This window comes from Dermochelys coriacea, chromosome 1 (assembly GCF_009764565.3).
Source record: "Dermochelys coriacea isolate rDerCor1 chromosome 1, rDerCor1.pri.v4, whole genome shotgun sequence".
Classification (NCBI taxonomy): Eukaryota; Metazoa; Chordata; order Testudines; family Dermochelyidae; genus Dermochelys; species Dermochelys coriacea.
The window spans coordinates 113,303,491-113,327,011 of NC_050068.2; the positions used below are offsets into that span (position 1 = coordinate 113,303,491).

The 23,521-nt window shown below is 43.5% G+C and overlaps 1 protein-coding gene across 11 annotated transcripts in view; it reads right to left on the reverse strand.

The window, feature by feature from the left end:
- Positions 1-482: 482 nt before the first annotated feature.
- The window catches only part of LIMS1 (LIM zinc finger domain containing 1), a 135,468-nt gene continuing 112,429 nt past the window's right edge, over positions 483-23,521 (reverse strand). For 10 of the 11 annotated variants that reach the window (XM_038406166.2, XM_043510197.1, XM_043510577.1 and 7 more), the window contains 6 exons: positions 22,438-22,587; positions 19,601-19,751; positions 17,042-17,134; positions 15,458-15,506; positions 11,481-11,556; positions 483-2,081 (listed from right to left, as the gene is read on the reverse strand). In XM_038406166.2, the coding sequence (XP_038262094.1) occupies positions 1,967-2,081; positions 11,481-11,556; positions 15,458-15,506; positions 17,042-17,134; positions 19,601-19,751; positions 22,438-22,587 (634 nt within the window). In that variant the 3' untranslated portion in view covers positions 483-1,966. Of the gene's footprint in view, positions 2,082-8,352; positions 10,325-11,480; positions 11,557-15,457; positions 15,507-17,041; positions 17,135-19,600; positions 19,752-22,437; positions 22,588-23,521 lie in introns of those variants that run through there. The other variant, XM_043510630.1, reaches the window with a different exon arrangement.

A 23,521-nucleotide genomic window follows, 5' to 3' on the forward strand; every position in this document is an offset into this window, starting at 1 on the left:
TAGCTTTATTTGGGCCCTCTGAAGTTCCTTGCTCTTTTCTAGTTTTGATTATAATTTGTAAGGAAAATAAATGTAATCTGCATAATTGTTAAATGTCAAAAGTGACCTGTGTGCTAATGTGAAAATGTGTGATGACTGACTGACTGTGTTGGATGGGGGCGGGGTGACATTCAGGGGTAAATTTCAAAACTAGCCTATTTTAAATTATTTTGTCTAAGAAAAGTTAGCAAGTATTTTATTTTGAACATTTCCTAGACAATTCAACTATCCACTGAACGGTATCTGAAATTTAAAAGCTAAATTAATTTATTAAAGTGGGAAATAGAGAGACTGTAGTTCTGCTTTAAGGTAAAAGTACAGTAAGGGAAATACAGCCTATGGAGTCAGTTCGGTGTGTAGCACTAGTTAGTCAAAGAGAACATATATGGGGTCTCTCACCTTCACAACCAAACATTCCTTTAAGAAAAAGTCAGACAAGTTAAATTCTATAACCTTTATTAATCACACTGGGAAGCTTAGCATTTAAACCAACTAAGGGATATTTTTTCTTGAAGATATGAAATGAGACTTTAGTTGGTAGAGAATAATCCTATACAATCTGTTTAGATTGCTATAGTAAAGGAAAAAAAGGTTTATTAATTTTGTTAAACAAGTTTGCCATACTACTGCACCTTTATAGAGGAAAGGAAAAAACCCAAGATTCTTTATGATTACAAATGAATAGCATAAGACTTAGAAGTATGTTATAGGGAATTCTGATCAGTTTGGACCCAGTTCTTCAAGACTGACACAAAAGTTGAAGGTGCTCAGCACCTTCCAGGATAGACTGTTTATACAGACACTCACTGGTGTAAAAGTAACATTCAGAGATGAGCGAGAATTATTTCATGTACTAGTAAAAAATTAATTCAGCCTAGAAGCAAAATAATGTATTTTTTAAAATTCAGGTGTTCTCAAATTTGAAAAAAAAACCAAGCAAACAAACTTCATACATTCTATAGAGCTGAAGTAGTTAAGGCATATTATCTCTTATAATACCTGGTATACGTTTTCTGCATAAAAATATAAAATAAAAATAAAACTGTATATATATTTAATGCATCAATGTTTTTGAATACTGTTGTGAAAGATACAGAAGAATAAGGCACAAAATGTAAGTAAAATACAAAAACACTCATGAATGTTACCGTATTATTTTAAACGGAACATAGCAAAATTCAGGTAGCTCTGAATATGCATATTTCTTGCAACAGGAATAAGTTTTCTATATTTTCATTACAACTTTTAAGTCTGATATACGAAGATTAATTATGTAAGATACATCTATTAAAGGCATTACACTTTTGCAGTGGTTGCACTTAGAAGTTTGACTTTCTTCAGATACATTTAAAATAAGGCTTCATAATGACTACATGGATCTGAATCTAAAAACGAATAATTCCATAAAAAGTGATGCTACAGTCATTTCATGACTTACAAACGTGCTTAATTCTATGCACAAGTATTACCATTAACTTCAACAGCACTATTCGTATACAGAAAGCTAGGCTCATCTGTTAAGTCACTGCAGGATATGCACAAGCAGATCTTATGTCTGTACAGAATTCCACTGAAATCTGGGTTCAAGGCAGAGACATAAGAGTTTTACATGAATTTGTATCTGCAATTTATTATGCAAGTAAATCTACATATCAACAAATATGTATAAATGTAAATGTCAAATACAGAATTGAAGATATTTTGTTTTTGCTAGTTATGAGGTTTATATAAAATGTAGAGGGTTTTTAGATGCATTTTTGCGGGCGATAAGAGGAAAGTACTTTAGTATGAAGGTAGTCATGCATCAAGGAAACTCATTTTCTTTGCATATGTATTGCTGATTGTAGCCTCAAAGAAAAATAAAATAAAAGTCAAGTAATATCTGTAACATTTTCTCATTTTTGCACAGGAGGACTAGGAGTCGTCTTTACTTCCTCCCTAAAGTTTCAGCTAGTTTCTTCAGTCTTTTTTTCAACTCCAGAGGAAACTTCTCATAACATTTCTTGCAGACAGGCTTCATATCAAATTCAACAAATTTGTTCCTACAAATGATAAAAAAGGAAAAATATCTTTTGTGAAAGATTTCAAAGAGTATTTGTAGCATGTCATATTGACATAGTGCAGGCAGCAAAATAATGCTTTTTCAGTATTTTTGCTCAATATATACAAGGAGTTAAGATTATATATGATACAGCAAGACAACAAATATAGATGTATACTTGAATCTATTTTTTTATGTTACATACAATTATACTTGTTATTAGCAATGCCCAGCTTTGTCACTGGGTGCCAACATTCAAGAAGGGAAACCCAAATTCAGGAGAGACTTTTGATTTTTATTTATTTATTTTTTAACCCTGGCAGGTTAAGTACAAGTGAAATTGCTAAAGGTGACAGATTTGAGTTTTGAAAAATTGAGATGCCAATCATTGCACATATAGTCAATTTTTATGTGAAAGAGACCCAAAAGTCAATAGCTGAAGTGAAAGAAACAGCTATACAGGAAAACAGAAAACTTTTGGCTACTGAGGAAAATTGTTTTATGCAACTCTATGTGTTGTGCAACCACTGAATTATAAACCTAACAGTAAAGATACACGATATATTTTCAGAAGTCTGTGGACACCCAGCCTTATGTACCTACAGATATCTGATGTGGGTATAGGCAAGAACTGTTGTGCAGAAGATGCTATGAATTTCCATACTGGATCAGAGCAGTGGCCATATATACGTATCCTGTCTCTGACAGTTGCGAGTACTAGCTGCTGCAGAGGAAAACGGAAGAATTCCTGCAGAAGGCAGTTATGAGCCAGTTTGCCCATGAGACAGGAAGTGCCACTGTATCAACAAAAGAATAAAACAAATTGCTATCAAATGCACAATAAACAAACTGGAGAAACAGAAAAATAAAATGCTATTTAATTTCTTTCAATTATAGTAATCTCTCGAGTTACTTATACATACTAAATTTTCAGCTGGAAATGTAATTTTCAAGTTGACTGTGTCTGATATTTTAACAAGTCTTTTCAATATTTAAACAGTAAAACTCTTCTGTTTATCATATTGGACATATTGGATTTTCTGATCTCCCATGGGACTCCAGGAGCTGTTAATTTCAACGTCACTTTGCAGAAATATGATGGATTGTAACAGGAGACTCAGTCCAATGTGAATTATAAACTTTATTTTAAAAAATCAAAAACCTCATTATAAAGAACTTTTGGAGAACTCCAAAAAACAAAATGTAAACTCTGTATGAACTGTAAGAAACAAGTCAATTACTATTCAGAGGGCATCTTGACAGAGTTTGCAAAAACCAGTTACCACATTTTTGTAACAGTTGTTCTTCGAGGTGCGTTGCTCATGTCCATTCCATTGTAGGTGAGCACGCGCACACGTGCGCAGCCGTCGTAAACTTTTGCCTTAGCGGTACCTATGGGGCCGGCTGTGGCACCCTCTGGAGTGCCGTGCTCATGGCGCAGTATATCAGGTGCCGCTGGCCCTGAGCCCTCTCAGTTCCTTCTTGCCAACAACTCCAAAAGAGGAGCAGGAGGGCGGGTAATAGAATGGACATGAGCAACATATCTCGAAGAACAAGAATTACAAAAAGATAGGTAACCGTTTTTTCTTTATCTAGTGCTTGTTCATGTTGATTCCATTGTAGGAGACTTACAAGCAGAATCCCAGGATTCTGTGGACTCGAAGTTCACAGTTTTGCAGATTGTGGTACTGCCGAAACTAGCATCAGCCTGAGCCTGCTGGATCAGCGCATAGTGCAAGGCAAAAGTGTGGATGTACAACCAGATCGCGGCATGGCAAATTTCTTGGATCAGCACCTGACTGAGAAAGGCCGCCGCCAAGGTCTCTGCTCTAGTGAAGTGGGCCGTCACAATCGGTGGTGGGGGCATCTTCGCCAGCTCATATCAGTAGCGGATACAAGCCATGATCCAGGACGAGATCCTCTGGGTAGACACTGCACAACCCTTCACTTGGTCCGTGACAGCAACAAACAGCTGCGGAGACTTACGGAATAGCTTCATTCTCTCTATGTAGAAGGCCAGAGCTCCCCTAACGTCCAAGGTGTGCAGCCTGCGTTCCTCATCCCTCGCATGAAGCTTCGAGCAAAGCACCGGAAAATATATGTCCTGACTTGTGTGGAACTGGGAGACGACCTTGGGCAGAAAGGCCAGGTGCATACGCAGATGGACCGTGTCCTTATAGAAGATCATATTTGGCAGTGGTTCTCAAACTTTTGTATTGGTGACCCCTTTCACATAGCAAGCCTCTGAGTGCGACTCCCCGTTATAAATTAAAAACACATTTTTATGTATTTAACACCATTATAAATTCTGGAGGAAAAGTGGGGTTTGGGTTGGAGGTTGACAGCTCACGACCCCTCAGGTAATAACCTCATGACCCTTTGAGGGGTCCTGACCCCCAGTTTGAGAACCCCTGGCATATGGGAACTCGGACGTGAGTGCCATGATCTCAGACACCCTACAGGCTGAAGTTATAGTGACTAACGAGACATTCCAGGATAACAGCAGAAGGAAGCAGGAAGCCAGGGGCTCAAAGGCAGGCACCATGAGCCTGAAAAGCACAAGGTTCGGGTCCCAAGAAGGGACCGGGTCATGGACATGCGGGTAAAGACACTCCAGACCTTTCAGAAACCGTGCTGTCATGGGATGTGCGAAGACCGACCTGCCTTGAAACGGAGGGTGGAAGTTGAAATAGCCACCAGGTGCACCCTGATCGAGGACAGCGACAGGTTCTGGAGATTTAGGTGTAGTAAATAGTCCAGGACATCCTGCAGGATATGACAATCTGTGGCCCAACACGGAACCGCTTCCATTTTGATACATAGGTAGTCGTAGTGGGGGGCTTGCTGCTGCCCAGCAAGACCTGATGGACACTGGCAAAACACGGCCGTTCCTCCCCGCAGAAACTAGGCTGTTGGGTGCAGTGCCGCCAGGTTTGGGTGCAGCACCCTGCCATGGTTCTGGGACAGTAGGTCCGGCCAAAGAGGCAGCTGTAATGGGGTGGCTGCTGAAAGGTTCAGGAACATGGCAAACCAGTGCTGACGAGACCACGCTGAGGCTATGAGGATGACTGAAGCTTTGCCTCACTTCACTTTGAGCAGGACCTTGTGGATCAGCGGCATCGGCAGGAAGGCATACATGAGTGCTCCCGACCATGGGATCAGGAAGGTGTCTCACAGGGAGCCCTTGTCCCTGCTATGCAGAGAACAGAACATGTGGCACTTCCTGTTCCATCTGGACATGAACAGGTCCAGCTGGGGAGTCCCCACCTTCAGAAGACTAGGCTGTCCACTTCCGAGTAGAGCGACCATTCGTGGTGAGACAAGAAGGTCCTACTGAGGCGATCCGCCAGGATGTTCTTGGTACTGGGCAGGTGGGTGGCCACCAAATGAACGTCCTTCCACACACAAAAGTCCCAAAGGCTGAGTGCTTCCCAACAGAGGACCGAAAACCTGGCAGGAAAGCCTGACGTGCCAGGTGAACCACTCTGAGTTCCCTGACATTGATATGAAAGGCGAGGTCATGCTGCAGCCAATGGCCCCCAGGCCAGGTCTGAGGCATCTGAGACTAAGGTGAGCAAGGGTGACAGGGTTGCAAAAGGGTCTCCCCGCAGAACCAATCTAGGATCCCGCCACCAGTCGAGCAGTGAGAGGACACGACTCAGCACCATGACCACTCAGTCCAGGGGGTGCCTGCTGGGAATGTAGACTGAGGCCAGTAACATCTGTGGGGGCCTCAGATGAAGCCAGGCATGGCTTACCACGTACTTGCATGTGGCCCATCAGTTGCAGGCACATGTGGGTTGTAGTGAGCGGTTAACTCTGTATGTGGGTGATCAGGTCTAACATGGTTTGAAAACGCACTTCCGGCAGGAATGCCCTGGCCCACCTGGAGTCGAGAACTGCACAGATGAACTCTATGTGTTGAACTGGTGCTAACATGGATTATTCTGTTTATTAGGAGACCCAAGTCGCTGCAGGTGGAGCGCACCAGATCGAGCCTCCTCTGGAGCTCCTCCAAAGGCCTGCCTTTGATGAGCCATTATCAAGATATGGGAAGATCTGGACCCCTTGACACCTCAGTTAAGCCGCCACTGACGCCATGCATTTCGTGAATACCCTGGGAGCCGAGGACAGGCCAAAGGGCAGCGCCGTAAACTGGAAGTGGCTCCTTGCCCCTATAAAGTGCAGAAAATGTCTGTGCCCCAGGAAAATAAAGATATGAAAATAAGCGTCTTAAGTCGAGAGTGGTGTACCAGACCCCCAGATCCAGAGAAGGGATGATGGAAGCCAGGGATACCATGGCTTCAACTTCAACAGAGACTTGTTGAGGCCCTGCAGGTCCAAGATGGATCTGAGCCTCCCATTTGCCTTCAGGATTAGGACGTAGCGGGAGTAGAATCCTGTTCCTTGCATATCCTGAGGAACTTGCTCCACAACCCCCAAGCGTAGGAGGTTCTCGACCTCCTGAACGAGGAGCTGCTTGTGAGAAGGGTCCCTGAAGAGGGATAGGGAAGTGCAGGGAAGGGGGCGGAACGAGGGGTGGCCAAAAATTGTAGTGTGTAGCCCTGAGCCACTATGTACAGGACCCAATGGTCCAAGGTAACCCATGACCAGGTCAAGTGGTCAGAGAAAAGGCAGTCAAGTAAGGGGCAGGAAGGATGCAGGCAGTTGGCTGGTGCGTCGCTCCCAAGCGCACCCTCAAAATGAGCTCTTCTGGCCCCCCTGGTGTTTTGCCAGGCCAGGCTGTGCAGGAGATCGGGACAACGAAAGGCAGCAGCGGTTGAACCGAGTGTCTCTTTTCCTTGTAGGCCCCCGCCGAGGTTGCCACTGCCTAGGAGGTGGGGGAGGCCGGAACTGTTGCCTAGACAACTGAAACATGGGCATTCCCAGGAAGCAGAGGGTCACCTTTGTGTCCTGTAGGACAGGTCATGCAGACGCGCATCCGTTTGATCAGAAACCAGGCCGACACCATCAAACGGAAGGTCCTGGATTGAGGCCTGCATCTCTTGGGACAGGCCGGAGGTCTGGAGCCAGGAGCTGCACCGCATGACCACCACTGAGGCGACCACTCGGACAGCTGAATCGACGGCATCCTAGACCATCTGGCAAGAGGACTGAGCAGCCACTGTCCATTCCTCGACCAGGATGGAGAATTTCTGGGCCGCTTCCAGGGAACTGGAGTCCTTGAACTTGAGGAGAGAGCCCCACAAGTTAAAACTGTAGCGGCCCAAGAGGGCCTAGTGATTTGCCAACTGAAACTGGAGCCTAGCCACAGAAAAAATCTTTTGGCCAAATAAGACTAGTCTTTTCGCCTCTTTATTCTTAGGGGTAGAAGTGGTGGGCCCTGTTTGTCCTGCTCATTGGCCGCCAACATGACAAACGAACCTGGTGGCGGACGAGTATATAAGTACTCGAATTCCTTTGCAGGAATGAAGTACTTCTTTTCCACCCTTTTCGAGGTGGGCGGGATGGAGGACGGGGTCTGCCAGATGACCTTGGCAATATTCACCCCTTCGTGAATTGGGAGCGTGACCCGGGTTGGGGCGGCCACAGAGAGCACATTAAAAAGCATGTCCATCTGCTCCTCAATCTCCTCCACTTTGAGGCTCAAGTCAGCAGCCACCCTGCGGAGCAAAGCCCGATGCTTGTGGAAATTGTCCAGTGGGCTAGCTTTAGTCGGTGCCACTACCACTTCATCTGGGGAGGGGAAAGATGACTGGGTGGCTGAGGGGGCCCCGGTGGTGTCTCTGTCCACATGGGGAGGGCGGCCTTGGGATGGGTACTGGCTTCTCACATGAGGTGGTCGCTGGGAGGTCCTGCACCAAGCCCGGTGCCGCAAATGCCAGGAGTGCCGCTTGTGATGCTGCAACTGAGGTCTGGTGGGAGTGGGGCACTGGCATGATAGGAATGCCCCATGTGTTCCAATTCAGCCATTAGTTCGGCCACTGGCTTTCGCGCCAGGTCGGCACCGATGTTGCTGATGCGCCCTATGGAGCCCACTCACGCTGTCTGGGCGAGGGACTGAATTGCACCTCCAAGCCCGAGAAGTCATCTCCCTCCAGCGACCAGGGTGGGGCTGTGGAGGCTTGAGTCTGACATCTCATGGTTGCTGCTGGAGACCGGTGCCAGGACCAGTCCGACTGATGCTGGGGGGTAGGGGAAGCGGCATCATGTCGGGGAGTGCCCTCAAGGTCTTGGCGATGGTGACTGATGGCGGGATGAGAACTGGTACCAGAGTGATTGACGACGCCTGGGTGAATCTCAACGTGACAACGGAGATAGAGAGCACGGTGCCAGCAACTTGTAGTGGCTAGCTGGAGACCTAGGCTGACGCGGAGACCAAGAATGTGGCAACTTCTAACTCTGTCTTGGCTCTGGAGACCGGCAGCGCTCACCTGATTTGTGTGAGGCCTTTCCGGCGGTCTTGCCCTCACGGGAAGCCCTAGCTGGGTCCTTTCCACACACAGAGGAGGACTGTGGACACGCTGTGGACTCTCCCGGTGCCAGGCCCCTGGAGGGGGCCGGTTATGCCATTTGCTTAGGCCCTTTACCGCTCCCTGGAGTCAGTGGCGGGTCCTTTCTGGGAGAGGAACCCCCTGCGGTCGAAAAATTCAACGGGTCTGGAGTGGGCATAAGGCACGAACAGAGTTCCTTGCCCGGAACCCCTTGGTCGGTCTTGGCTGGTGCCGTATTCTTAGGCTTCTTCTTTGGCACTGGTGACAGGGATTGGTGCTGGGAGGACCCTGGTGCCAGAAGTGTGCTACACACCGAAGTTGAAGCACTGGGTGCCAGTTCAGGCTGCACTGGCTTTGTAGCTGGACGCAGGGCAGCCTGTATCAGAAGAGCCCTGAGGCGGATATCATGCTCCTTCTGAGTCCGTGGATGAAAGTTCTGGCATATATGATAGTGCTCCTTTATATGAGTTTCCCCAAGGCACTATAACAGGTCTTGTGAGGGTCACTAACAGGCATAGGCCTGTTACAGGACGAGGAGGGCTAGAAACCTGGAGATTGGGGCATGCTCTCCGGGGGCCAAGTTCCCGCTGGGACACTATCTAACTAAACATTTAAAGAGGACTTAAAGACTAACTAACAACAAGGCTAAACAGATGAAGAATAACCACTGATCACTTGCAAAGCAAAGGACAGAGGTGCTCCGATTAACCACCATGGGCAGTAAGAAGGAGCTGAGAAGGTGCAGGGCCGGCAGCGCCTGATATACTGCACCAGGAGTGCGGCACTCCAGAGGGCAGCACAGCCAGCTCTACGGGTACCGCTAAGGCAAAAGTCTCCAACGGCTGCACACAAGGGCGTGCGCACTCCTACAATAGAATGAACATTAGCAAGCACTCAAAGAAGAATATGTGGATTCGCATAGTCCCATCTCTGCTACTGAATTATGGTTATATGTCTAATTGAGTGCCGTTGTGATACAGTAATTTAAAAATGGAGTAGAATGTTAATGTTAGCGAAAAAGTCTTAAAACAAGAAAATGTACTCAGCATGCAATATTGTTTTCAGGGACTGACATTTTATATTGGCTTAAAAACCATTTTGTAGACTGTTAAAATGGAAGCACAAGGCATTTACTAAAAGTGGAATTTCATAACTATCAGGTTTTCACAACCAGCTTCTAAATCTGCATCCCCAAGTTTTCTAAGCATAATCCTGCATTTGAGCATGCAGATAGGCAGGCGGACAGCTAACTATTCAGCCTGCATGCGCACAAATGCCTACTGGCATATGTAATTAACAATATGCACAAAATTTATGCAATTTGGGAAGCTGGAATGAGATCATAGCTACACGGTGGTCTAAAACAGTCTGTTCAGCAAGGTAAGAATTTTTCTCTGAGAAGTCCAAAATTTATGAATTTTGCTATTTAAGAAAATTTTCAAGCTCAATTTCTGAGCACAATGGCGTAAACTTAACATATTAAAATGTAGCGTTCAAAATTTCAAATCATAGGTGTAAATTAATAGTTGTTCTGTCTTTGATTATCACAAACACATGCATAAAACTAAAAGAAAAATACGTGTCCTAAACACTGACCAAAGAAGAAAGAGCAGAGATTGTGATAGGGAGGAAAAGAAAAGTTTACAAACAGATTGGCTTTTTCTTTTTCAGCTTGTCTTTATCCTTTGCTTCTCGCTCCCGTTTGGCAAGTCGACGTTTAAATTCTTCTGGCATTTTCTCATAACAGTGTTTGCAGACAGGTTTTAGATCAATTTCAACAAACTTATCCCTTTAGATAAGACACAGAGGAAAACAGTGGAAAGAACAGGAAAAGGTTTAAGAATAAGTCATAGCTGAAAGAAGAATTGAACACAAAGAAAAAATAGATTTTAAAGTAGTAAATGGAGCAACAGGAACAAACATATATATCATTTACAAGAAGTTGTCTATAAATGTTCTATACCAGGGGTCTCAAACTCAATTTACCTTAGGGCCAGTCTTCAAATCCTCCCAGCAGGCCAATAATGTCACTCATGCCGCCCAGAACCCGCCCCCCCAAAACTCCTCCCCCCCAAAAACTCAGCCCCCCACCTGCCTAAGGCTCTGGGAGGGAGTTTGGGTGGGTGAGGAGGTCTGGGGTAGGGGATTGGGGTGCAGGCTCTGGGAGGGAGTTTGGATGCAGAAGGGGTGAGAGATTGGGCTCTGAGAGGGAGTTTGGGTGGGAGAGAGGGTCTGGGGTGCAGGCTCTGGGATACAGTTTGGGTGCTGGGTGCAGGCTCTGGACTGAGGCAGGGGCTGGGGGTGCAGGCTCTGGGAGGGAGTTTGGGGGAGGGAGGCGGTATGTGGATCGGGGGGGTGCGGCGCTTACCTGGGGCTTCAAGGCGGGACAGGCCAGGGGGCCTCCACGCTCTGCTGCACCCAGGCACTGCCCCCGCAGCTTCTCACTGGCTGCAGGGGCGCTCGGGGTGGGGCAGCGCACAGAGACAAAGCCCTGCCCCACCCCAGGACCGCAGGGAGGGGCTGGCAGACACCCCTCAGATCTGCTGCACTGCCGGGGCCCCAGGCCATTGTAAATCACCTGCGGGGGGGGAGGGAGGGGCGGGGGGGAGCACCCAAGGGCGGCAGGTGGGGCCAAGGGCGAGACCCGGCCCCAAAACTGCTGGAGCCCCGCAGGCCACATTGGGGAGGTTTGCAGGTCACAGATGGCCTGCGGGCCGTGAGTTTGAGACCCCTGTTCTATACCATTACAGTTAAACTATGACTAGAACAGCTGTGCTTGAAAGAAAGAAAAGGAGTACTTGTGGCCACAAGTACTCCTTTTGTTTTTTGCGAATACAGACTAACACGGCTGCTACTCTGAAACCTGTGCTTGAAAGGTGACTATTGATCTGTTCTGAAGAGATCATAACTGTTTTCCATCTTCTTAAACTGTCTAATAAACTTACTTGAGTGTTAACTTAGTGTTGCAAGTGGAACAAGCGAAACAGTTCACACACCATGCCTTATTCAGAGCAGAGACAACTAGGGGGAGGGGGAAAAAGACAATATTAGCAGTTCAATAAACAAAGGCATTTGTTAAAAACTTCTGAAGTTCACACATTCATAAGACATACAGCAAAAGGTGATTATTTTTAAATTTGTTTCTCAATTAGAGATAAAATTATGGATAATAATAAAAATGAAGTGAGGGAAAGGAGAGAGACTGCATATACTCAGTAGCAGGCATAGATGCCTCTAAATTACTTCAGTGTTTTTGCTGATGCTTAACTTTTAGCTACGCTCTTTGTTTTGTGATAGCTCTGCTCTAGAATAGCTCCATTTTAATCTTGAATCAAAGTTGCCTTTCTTTCCCACTTTGTTTATGTCAGTCTCTACTTCCTCTTCCTTAGTATCTCTCGATTCTGCTTCTTTTACATAGGGTTGCTGAGAATTAAGAAATGAAAGCTCCTAAAGCATGCTTTTTTAGGAAAAAGAACAAAATGAAACTTAGAGAAATGAAACTTAGAGCCTTTGTTAGCAAGGAATGATTCATAGGAGAAGAAGTTTCTGGGACTTTTGCAGATGTGATAGAAATCAGTGAAGTATTGTGAGGGAAGTCCTTGAAGTTCCTGGGCATTTGCCAGCAAACTGGTCAAGCACTGTTCTAACCCAGGGGTTGGGAAACTTTTTGGCCCGAGGGCCACATCTGGGTATGGAAATTGTATGGTGGGCCATGAATGCTCATGAAATTGGGAGCTGGGGTGCGGGAAGGGGTGAGGGCTCTGGCTGGGGGTGCGGGCTCTTGGGTGGGGCCAGAAATGAGGAGTTCAGGGTGTGGAATGGGGTTCTGGGCTGGGGCAGAGGGTGGCAGGGGGGCAGGGCTCTGGGGTGCAGGAGGGTGGGAGCGAGGGGTTTGGGGGACAGGAGGGGGATCAGGGCTGGGGCAGGGGGTTAGGGTGCTGGAGCGGGTCAGGGATGCAGGCTCTGGGTGGCACTTACCTCAAGCAGCTCCCAGAAGCAGCGGCATGCCCCCCTCTGGCTCCTACATGGAGGTGCGGCCAGGCAGCTCTACACACGCCCTGTCTGCAGGCACCGCCCCTGCAGCTCCCATTGGCGGCGGTGGCGGCGCTTGAGGCGGAGGCAGCATGCAGAGCTGCCAGGCTGCGCCTCCATGTAGGAGGCGGAGCCAGAGAGGGGACATGCTGCTGCTTCTGGGAGCTGTGGGAAGCCCTGGAGCCCGCTCCCTGGCAGGAGCTCAAGGATCAGATTAAAACATCTGAAGGGCAGGATGTGTCCTCCAGGCCGTAGTTTGCCCACCCCTGTTCTAACCAGTTTTGACAAAGGTGGATACCTAAAACTCAGTGACGTCAGATATGTAAGCCTGTTTATTGTAAGATATAAAAGAGGGAAGGGAATAGGTGGGGCCACATGCTAGTGCCTGCTTGTTTAGCTGAAGCCAGCCAGTATGGGTTTGAGCATTCTGGGCCTAATCCTGTTGTATGACTGATAGCTGTTAGTTATATGGGTACATGTTAGGTTCACTAAATGAAGTTTAGCTAACTAATACTTAGAGTAACCATATAAAAGCCAATTTAGTCTTTGGATTAAAAAAGAAATCTTTGGCTGAATTCTGGTGTTGGTCCATTTGAATACTCAAATAAAGATCCCAACACCTTCTACCTCTTCCCTTGCCAAAAAAGGTCTATTTCCTCTTCTTAGTTCAGATCAACAGGTGCTGCTCCACTATATGCACTAATGCACCCAAGGTTGCCTATTAGGGTTGCCAACTGTCTAATCACAAAAACTCAAATACCCTTGCCCCGCCCCTTCCCCGGGGCCCCTCCCCGCTCACTCCATTCCTCCCTACTTCCTTCACTCGCTATCCATCACCTTCACTCACTTTCACTGGCCTGGAGCAAAGAGTTGGGCTGCAGGCTCTGGGCTGGGGCAGAGGGGTTTGGAGTGTGGGAGGGGGCTCCAGGTCGAGCCTGGGGCAAGGGGTTGGGGTGCAGAAGAGGATATGGGGTGCAGGCTCTGGGAGGGAGTTTGGTTGCTGGAGAGGGCTCAGGGCTGGGCCAGGAGATTGGGGTGCAGGAGAGGGTGATGGGTGCAGGTTCTGGTTGGCGGCACAGCGGGGCTAAGGCAGACTCTGTGCCTGCCCTGGCCCCGCGCAGCTCCCAGAAGCAGCCAGCACATCTCCTGCAGCCCCAGGGTGTCGGGGAGGGGGGCAGAGGGCTCCATGTGCTGCCTGTGCCAGCAAACGCCACCCTTGCAGCTCCCATTGGCCACAGTTCTCCTGCCAATGGGAGCTGCGGAATCAGAGCTCGGGGCGGGGGCAGCACACAGAGTCCCCCTTCCCCCGCTCCCAGGGGCCACAGGCACATGATGGCTGCTTTCGGGAGCGACGCACGGCCGCCAGAGCAGGCAGGCAGGCAGGGCTGCGCCGCCGGACTTTTAGAGCCAGTTTGGCTGCAGTAGCCTCCGGGACATAGCACCTGATACCGGGAGGGTTGGCAACCCAATTGCCTACTATGAATGAAACTGACTATTGTCAGACAGCTGTAGTCATGTTCAATTATAGTAGCTGTCACCGTTGGGCAAGCACTTCTGGATGCTAGTTGTTCAATAAGTGTCATTTTGGAGAAAGGTACTCTGCTGTTTGTCAGAGGTAACCTAATCACATAGATAATTGATGCATCGCTCCACAGATGATCCCTCTGAGGCAGACAACCATATAGATCCTGCTATAGTTAACTGGCTGCCTGACATGTTCATCCCTCCCTCTTTGGTAGAATAACAGAATAAATTTAAAACAATGATTAAAAATTACCCCTAGAGCAATGAAATGAGACACTACAATTTGCTCAGTTTAGCAACCAGAACATACAGTATGAGGCAGCCAGATTACATTATGTACATTTGAAACATGTACCTAGTTATCATACAAGGCTGAAGTTACCTGTTTCACCAGATTTTTATTTGTTTTTGGAGGATTTTAATGAAGGTAAGTAGAATATTTCCTTCAAGAAGACTCCTAAATTGTAGTTTTATAGGTAGAATGGAGTCTTGAAACTATATGGAAAGCACATCATCTGAATCTGGAGCTCATCCTTTAGTGTAGTGATTATAATCCATGATGTCCTTTTAAAGTGTCTGGGTCTTATCCCACTTGATTACTGCTTTTGGTTTAGCTGGTGCTATTACTGGTACATGGTATTGGTTCAGCTAGGTGTTGTTGTAAGGTAGGTATTGGTTTTGTATTGCCTCATATTAAATTATCTGCTTTCTCTACCACCGTGTCCCAGTTGGTTGTCAACAGCCACACTCCAGGTTAATGGGCTTCTGGATTGTCTTTATAGACACATTGTTTTGCTGAATGCTACTCCTTTGGCAGTGTTTGTGACAGCATCACTTCTACAGACTTAAGGCCAGATTTTTATTTTTTTTTAAAATAAAATATGTAGGTACCTAAAGATGCAGATAGCAACCTAATGGGATTTCAAAGCTCCTAGGTGCCTAATTTCCATTAAAATCATGGAAATTAGGTGCCTATGAGTTTTTGAAAATCCCACTAGGCACCTATCTACCTCTTTAGGCACCTAAATACCTTTAAAAATCAGGCCCTTAGGCCCTAATTCTGTAATGAGGTGCATGCATGTAGATTATTGTACCTGCATCGAGGTCTATTAAAGTCAGTGGGGTTCCACACATGTAAAGGAAGCTGCCTGTGTAAAACTCACTAAGGGACTGGGGCCTTGCCATTTCATTCTCTTATTTCACTCACAGAAACTCTGAAGAATTTAGAAAAAGGCATTATGGGAATCAGCATTTCTAAAGGGATTCAACACTAGTTTTCCCTTTCCCTAGTACCTCTTTTAGTAAGTGCTTCCTACTGAAGTGACTTGACCAAAAAAAAAAAAAATGCAATTTAAGAAATGCTTACCATCTCCTTCAATCACACGATTACAGTGGAAACAAACATCACCAAACAGCTGTGGATAGGGGGAAATATGAATTTTTAACTTTAAAAACTTATCCTGGGTAGAATTTTAGAAACAATATAACTGCAACTCCACATATGGACATAGCAACTTTTCTAACAAACTCAGTAAGATTAAAGGAATGCCTACTGTCAAATTACTTAATTCTTTTTTTCCCTAAAGTCTTCTATCCATTCCCATTACAAATAAGACCCTTCATTATTAAACATGAAAAATAATGTTTAATTTATGTTTTCTTCTCTACTAATTACGTTTTGTTTCCTTTTTGCATTTCTTTCATCTTGGAAAATTAAGCTAGACAGTTTCACTTTTGTATATCACTTGATTCTAATCAATTTGAACTTTCAGGTTCTCCTGCATGTCTAGAACAACGCCTTGCTCTTTCTGTTGCTTAGTTTCAATTTTTATGTACACACCCATCCACCCTCTCACTCTACTTTTGGCCCAAATTTTACGTAACATCTGTAGTGTTATGGCATTTCTTATTTACAGCTATACTATTAACATTTCAAACATCAAACCTTCAAAACTGAATAATCAGGTATCTGTAATTAATACATGCCATAGAACTATGGAGCTTATTACCCACTTTTTAAGTGCCAAAAGGTGTGTACATGTGACACTTTGCAGTTTGCTCATGTTTAAAATAGTTGCAACAAGTTTATTTTAACAGTTAACAGAATACACTCACAAAAAATCTTTTTTAGAGCATAAGCTTTCGTGAGCTACAGCTCACTTCATCGGATGCATAGCTCACGAAAGCTTATGCTCTAATAAATTTGTTAGTCTCTAAGGTGCCACAATTACTCCTTTTCTTTTTGCGAATACAGACTAACACGGCTGCTACTCTGAAAAAAAATCTTTTGTATGTTTAAACTACGCTCCTTGCTGTGGTATCTAAGTGACTATTAAAAAGGGGTTTGTAGGGGAAAGGAACATTGACTATAATCCATGTATGAAAATGAAAGTAGTCACTAGGTGGTGTTCTCTGACAAATGCATTTGGTATTTGCAGTCTTAGATGGAGAAAAAGTGAGTCAAGCTCGGTTACACAGCATATCTTCATGTAGAATCATATCATTGTGCGGTAGCGGCTATAAGGAAAGCCACTCTATTAACTAAGGCCTAGTGTTAAACCCTAGACACTGAGTGACAAATTTTCCTTAGATTCTTGGAAAAGATGGGTGTCATTAGCAGCACTGAACAGGTGCACTGACCTTGCAGATATTACAAAGTTCACAGCCAATAGTCCTACAGTCATTAGTAATTATGGATTTGAATGCCGAGTATAAACTGAATGTTTTGTTAAGTCCTTAATAGTTTTGTTTTTAAATACTTGAACCATTTGCAGAAATATGTTAAAACATTTAAGGAATTACAATACTATGGACACTACTTTTCAAGACACAGATGGTTGTCAGAAGGCAAAACTAGTCCCTTAGTGTTAATATTTTTCTCTCCTACAGATATAAGTGAATTGATGAATCATGAATTTATTAATGGCTAAGATAAAAAATTCAGCATTACCTGATTGTAATGGGTTTCACAATATGCCAAGCCCTTCCTCTCGTAGTGACGATGACCAAGAAATGGCTTTTCACACTTTGCACAAACAAAATGCTGCAAAGAAAATGATATAAATTGTCTCTGGATTGGTTGAGTTAATGGCATTTCTTTGGAAACAGATATTCAGGACTGAGCATTACTGAAGGACAGCGTGCTCGTAATGCCTTCTTTAAAATTAGAAACACTTTTATTACTTGTAGATTTAAAACATTAAAAAAATATTGCTCATTTTAAAGTCTTATATTTTAAAGAAAATAGACTGAAGAAAAACAAACTGAAGAAAAGGTTTTGGATTCATTATTAGTTGATAAACTGTGTTGATATCATGGAAAATTCTTTAACTTAAAGAAACTTTATTGCTACGCTTATTGTTTGGCAATCAGAATAACCTGATCAATGGTGGTGTGTTTTTTATTTATTTATTTTAAGATATCTGAGGAGGAAGGATGATCTTGTGATTAAGGGAGCAGGAGTAAGCAGATCTGGGTTCCATTTATGACCCTGCCCCTTTGGAGTCACTTAATTTCTTTTTGCCTCAATTCTCCCATCCATAAGATGGGCATAATACTACTTGCCTACCTCACCAGAATGTGGTATAAGGATAAATTTATTGATTGAGATTTTCAAAGCAGTTTAAAGGATTTAGCTACATATATTCCATTAAATTTCATGAAAGATTCATGGCTAAATCTCCTGCACTTCTTTGAAACGCTCAACAATTGTTTGTGAAATGCTTTAAGATTTTCAAATAGAAGGTGTCATAGATGGCAAAGTAGTATTATGAAACTTTGTAACAGAATCATAGAAATGTAGGACTGAAAAGGACCTTACTAGGTCACCGGGTCTAACCCCTTGCACTGAAACAGGACTAATTAGCTCTAGACCATCCCTAACAGGTGTTTGTCTAATCTGTTCTTAAAAACCTTCAATGATAGAGATTCCACAACCTCCCTAAGTAATTTGTTCCAGTGCTTAACTACTCTTACTTAGAAAGATTTTCCTAATGTCTAAACCAATGGTCTTCAACCTTTTTTCATTTGTGGACCCCTGCCACAGAAGTCTTAGACTGAAAACTGACTGAACAGAATTCAAATATAAATGCTGCATGTGCTCGGCACAGCATTTGACACAGCTTGAGAAAGGGTTTGCCACACTGTGGGCTTCTATGGTAATGACAATACTTCTGGGTTTTGACCTGTAGGTGGCGGTATTCACCTATTTTTGATTGATCAGAAATACTGAATGCTTTTTCTGGGATCTAAAACTTTATAGTCATCTTTCACTGTCCCTTTAGACCGGGGGTTCTCAAACGGGGGTCGTGAGGTTATTACATGGAGGTCGTGAGCTGTCAGCCTCCATCCCCAAATTCCACTTCGCCTCCAGCATTTATAATAGTGTTAAATATAAAAAAAGGTTTTTAATTTATAAGGGGTGGGTCACATTCAGAGGTTTGCTGACTGAAAAATTTATCTCGCCCTCCTCCCCCTGTATAGCAACCTTTTATGTATCACGTCGCCTCTCAGTCTTCTCTTCTCCAGACTAAACCAACCCAATTGTTTCAACCTTTCCACATAGGTCATAGTTTCTAGATCTTTAATTGTTTTTGCTGCTCTACTCTGGACTTTCCCCAATTTGTCCACATCTTTCCTGAAGTGTGGTTTCCTGAAGTTTCCAGAACTGTACCCAGTACTTCTACTGAGGCCTTATCACTAGAGTGAAGTAATTATTTCTCATGTCTTGCTTACAACATTCTTGCTAATACGACCCAGAATGCCGTTTGCTTTTTTGCAGCGGTATTACATTGTTGACTCATATTTAGTTTGTGATCTACTATAAACGCCAGACACTTTTCTGCAATACTCCTTTGTAGGCAGTCATTTCCCATTTTGTAGTTTTACAATTCATTATTCCTTCCTATGTGCAGCACTTTGCATTTGTCATTATTGAATTTAATCCTATTTATTTCAAATCAATTCTCCAGTTTGTAATGAATAGTATTTATGCAAAATATTACTACATTTCTGTATAATACTTTGCACTTCTATAGTGCTTTCCAAGGATCTCAAAAGCACCTTTTTGAACAGTGAACTTAACTTGATACACAGCCTGGAAAGTAGGCAATGTCATTATTTAATCTCTCTGTGTCTGCATCTCCATCTGTAAAATGGGGATAATAATTTGCCCAAGACCACACATGAAATTTGTGGCAGCTAAACCATACCTTCATGACAATGTCCTTGTGTATATAGACACTTAAAAAGTTTCTGTTGATTAAAGAGATATTTTGAGTTCTACAACTATTTCTCATCTGAAATATAGGGAATCACTCTCAAAATGCAGAATTTTTCAAAATGGAATAAACTGTGTGTGTGATTACAACTGAAGACATGCTCTACAACTTACTTTACCGACCATTTCTGTAGAATTTTCTAATCCTTTCTATTGAAACTGACCCATAAAATTCCAGACCTAGTATATTCATGCCAATATTTATAAAATACAATACACTCTGATATTTACCTCCACATGCCACTGTTTCCCCATAGCATTCACCACTCGTCCTTCAATTGGTCTCCTACATGCTCCACAGATGGGGACACCCATTTTATCATGGCATGGTAAACAATATAATTCTCCCTTCAACTCACGAGCATCAGCAGTAAGTTCCTTCCTGTTCAAAAATTAATGAATCAAACATAAACACAAAGAATCTGAGAATACAAAGAATGATTTTAGTTAATGGGTGGTTTTGAAGGCATGATTTTATTTTTATGAATTCATTTCAAAAGTTTTATTTACACTCCATTATAGAAACTAGTGTTCAAAATAGCTTGGTTCATCGGATTTTATCTTGAAGATTGAATGTTTGCCTGGAAAACTCAGAAATGTATGATAAGTATAATACATTAAGTTTTTTACTTTCTTTAAATATCTGATTTATAATAGTTTCATCATTTTCTTACATGCCATCTACACTGAACATTTGTAAAATCTAGGGCTTGTCTTTACTATGGGCTAAATCGGTGCAGCTGTGATTGATGCAGCAGCATTGATTTAGCGAGTCTGGTAAAGACGTAGATAAATTGATGGGAGAGCGCCTCCCGCCGACATACCGTGGTGTAGACACCGCTGTAAGTCGATCTAAGCTACCTCGATTTCAGCTACATAATTTACGTAACTTAACAGCGTAACTTAGATTGACTTCCCTCGTTAGTGTAGACAAAGGTCCTAGACACACTGGGCTAACTTCTGTTCTCAGTGACACTAGTGTAATCCACTACAGTCATCTGATTTCCTGTGGATTAACATCAGTGTAGTTGAGACTGGAATTTAGTGCTCTAGGCCAAGTCAATCATGCATGCCTTTACAGGGTTCAGCGATAAAGAAAAATATGTACCTATATGTGACAGTCATGTATATTCTTACTATCTCAGAATCTCTGTACACCTTTTTGTTTTAACCACTAAATTGGATGATAAATCTGAATAATGATGTTATTAAGAACAGTAAAAATGACGTTGTCAGAATTAAGCTTTAAAACGGACTACAGGTTTAACCTTTTTAGTCTGGCACCCTCAGGACCTGTACCAGAGAATTTGCCGAACCACGGAAGGTCAATATTGTAGCGAGCGGGTCTCGTTTTATTTTCATTTCACAGAGGAGACTAAATGGAACAACGCTTGCAACACTGCCTAGACAAGGCTTACCAGCTCTCTTCATAACAAAGTGTTAGTATTGTTACACAATTTACAAACAGTGTTACAAAATCATGCCAGACCATGGATGTTGCCGGACCAGAGAGTGCCAGACTAGAGAGGTTCAACCTGTATAATCAATGATGGTCTCATTTGGTTGCTCTTGATTTAGGATTACAGATTCTTTTTAAACTGATCTTTGCTGTGGCACTAAATATCTAAAGTGAAAACTTCCCTACCACCAAATTACTGGATGGTCAGCTACAAACTAATGCACCTGTGTTATCTCCCATAATTCCTCCAACCAGCATCTCTGTGCAGGACATGGAATCTGGGGGAAAATCTGTGTTTACCCACTGCTAATATCCATGCAACCTTTAGTCCCTCCAGGGGATGGAAAATTGCCTTTTCCAGCTGCTGCGAGGCCACTTTGAAAATCCACAGATTCTCCGAGGAGCTGTTTGAAGCTGAAACACAATTTCCTCAGAATTGCCCCAAGAGCTATAGGGGTTCTGCTGTATAGTCTCAACACAGCTGCCATCACAGCCTGTAAAAATTGGGGAAGTGGCTCAGCCCTGAAGACAAGGACCAGCTGCCACAGCTAAAGACACATTGTTTCAAAGAAAGAATAGGGAAGAATTTACAATTTGCTTTTAAAAACTAGAGGAGGCAGAGGATGTTAAGCAGCAAAAGAGGGAAGCAAGTGGGGGAGGTGAAGGGACTGAACTTTTTATTTTTTTTTAAACAAGAAAAATAGAAAATTCACTGAGATTTCTTAGTTTATAATTAAGATTACTGCTAAATAGCAGCTCATTCAGCCTATGGTTTTGGGCATTTTGACTTTTTATTCCTTCAGACCACAATGCTTATAATCTTAAATCCTAGTCAATATTATGTGCCACACATACGTGAGTGTCTGTAAATCAGATCACTGATAAGTCTGATACCATTTCAAGTGAACCAGAACACTGTTCCAGTGGTTTATTACCCTCACTGTTACAAATGGTTCGATTATTTTAAAGAATTGCATGGGGTGAGGTTCTGTCAAGTCTCACATCTTCTATCACCATTTCAAACTCAATCTCTTTCCAAAATGAAATTCTCATCTTTCCTCTTAATTCCTCTCCACTTCATCCTCTATCTCTTTTGTCACTTGTAACTGGATTATCCTCCAAGGAATGCAACCTTAGTGTCATCTTCAACTCCTCTCTCCTGTTCTCCCCTGTATCCAGTCTCTCAGTAAATCTGGTCACTTCTGTTTCTTATAGTACTACCAAAATCTGTCCTTTCCTCACTACCGAAACCCTCATCTGTGCCCAGAGCTAGAATTGGGGGTACACACAATGTTACTACAACCTCTCCCAAGATACCATCTTGTGCTCCAGAACCTCAGCTTTCATTAAAGCTTGTCTGAGAGAGGACTGAACCCCAGATTTCTGTAATCTATGACCCTCTACTGTTTGAGCTAAAGGATCAAGTCCATGAGCCCAGAGGTAATGGCAGACTCAAACTTCCATACATGGTCTAGCTTCTAGAGGGGACAAAGAATCACACTCTGATAATGTGGATTACATCAATACAGCTGACTTTAAATTTAAACAGACAAAACAAATGAAAATCAGCATTTTCTTAAGGTTTTTTTCTTCTCTAAAATACAATTACCCGCAATTGGCACAGTTGAAATGATCAGGATGATAGGGATCATTCTTGAATATGAGCGGTTGTTCATCAATAATGGCATGGCACTTCTGGCAGATGTATTTTCCCAGACCCCTGGCTTTCTCCCGGTTGTGACAAGGACGGCAAAGATGCCTAAAAACAGAGAAAAAACAGTAACAGTAATAATTACTGTCAAGGTTCCTTCCCCACTCTGAACTCTAGAGTACAGATGTGGGGACCTGCATGAAAACCATCTAAGCTTACTTTTACCAGCTTAGGTTAAAACTTCCCCAAGGTACAAACTATTTTACCTTTTGCCCTTGGACTTTCGCTGCTACCACCGAACGTCCAACACCGGTTACTGGGAACGAGTCCGTTTGGAAACATCTTTCCCCCCCAAAATCCTCCCAAATCTTACACCCCCTTTCCTGGGGAAGGTTTGATAAAAATCCTCACCAATTTGCATAAGTTACCACAGACCCAAACCCTTGAATCTTAAGAACAATGAAAAAAGCATTCAGTTTCTTAAAAGAAGAATTTTAATAGAAAAAAAAGTAAAAAGAATCACCTCTGTAAAATCAGGATGGTAATACCTTACAGGGTAATTAGTTTCAAAACATAGAGAATCCCTCTAGGCAAAACCTTAAGTTACAAAAGGACACAAACAGGAATATCCATTCCATTCAACACAGCTTATTCTCTCAGCCATTTAAAGAAATCAGAATCTAACGCATATCTAACTAGATTACTTACTAAGTTCTAAGACTCCATTCCTTTTCTGTCCCCAGCAAAAGCATCACACAGACAGAGAGAGAGGCTTTGTTTCTCCCTCCCCCCAGCTTTAGCAATTATCTTGTCTCCTCACTGGTCATTTTGGTCAGGTGCCAGCGAGATTATCCTAGCTTCTTAACCCTTTACAGGTGAAAGGCTTTTTCCTCTGGCCAGGAGGGATTTTAAAGGTGTTTACCCTTCCCTTTATATTTATGACAAATACTTTTTGGAATTTTACCACACAATAAAAACACAAACAAAAATCTATTAGGATCTCAATTCAATCTGTTATTTGAATAAATCATATAAGCAGTAC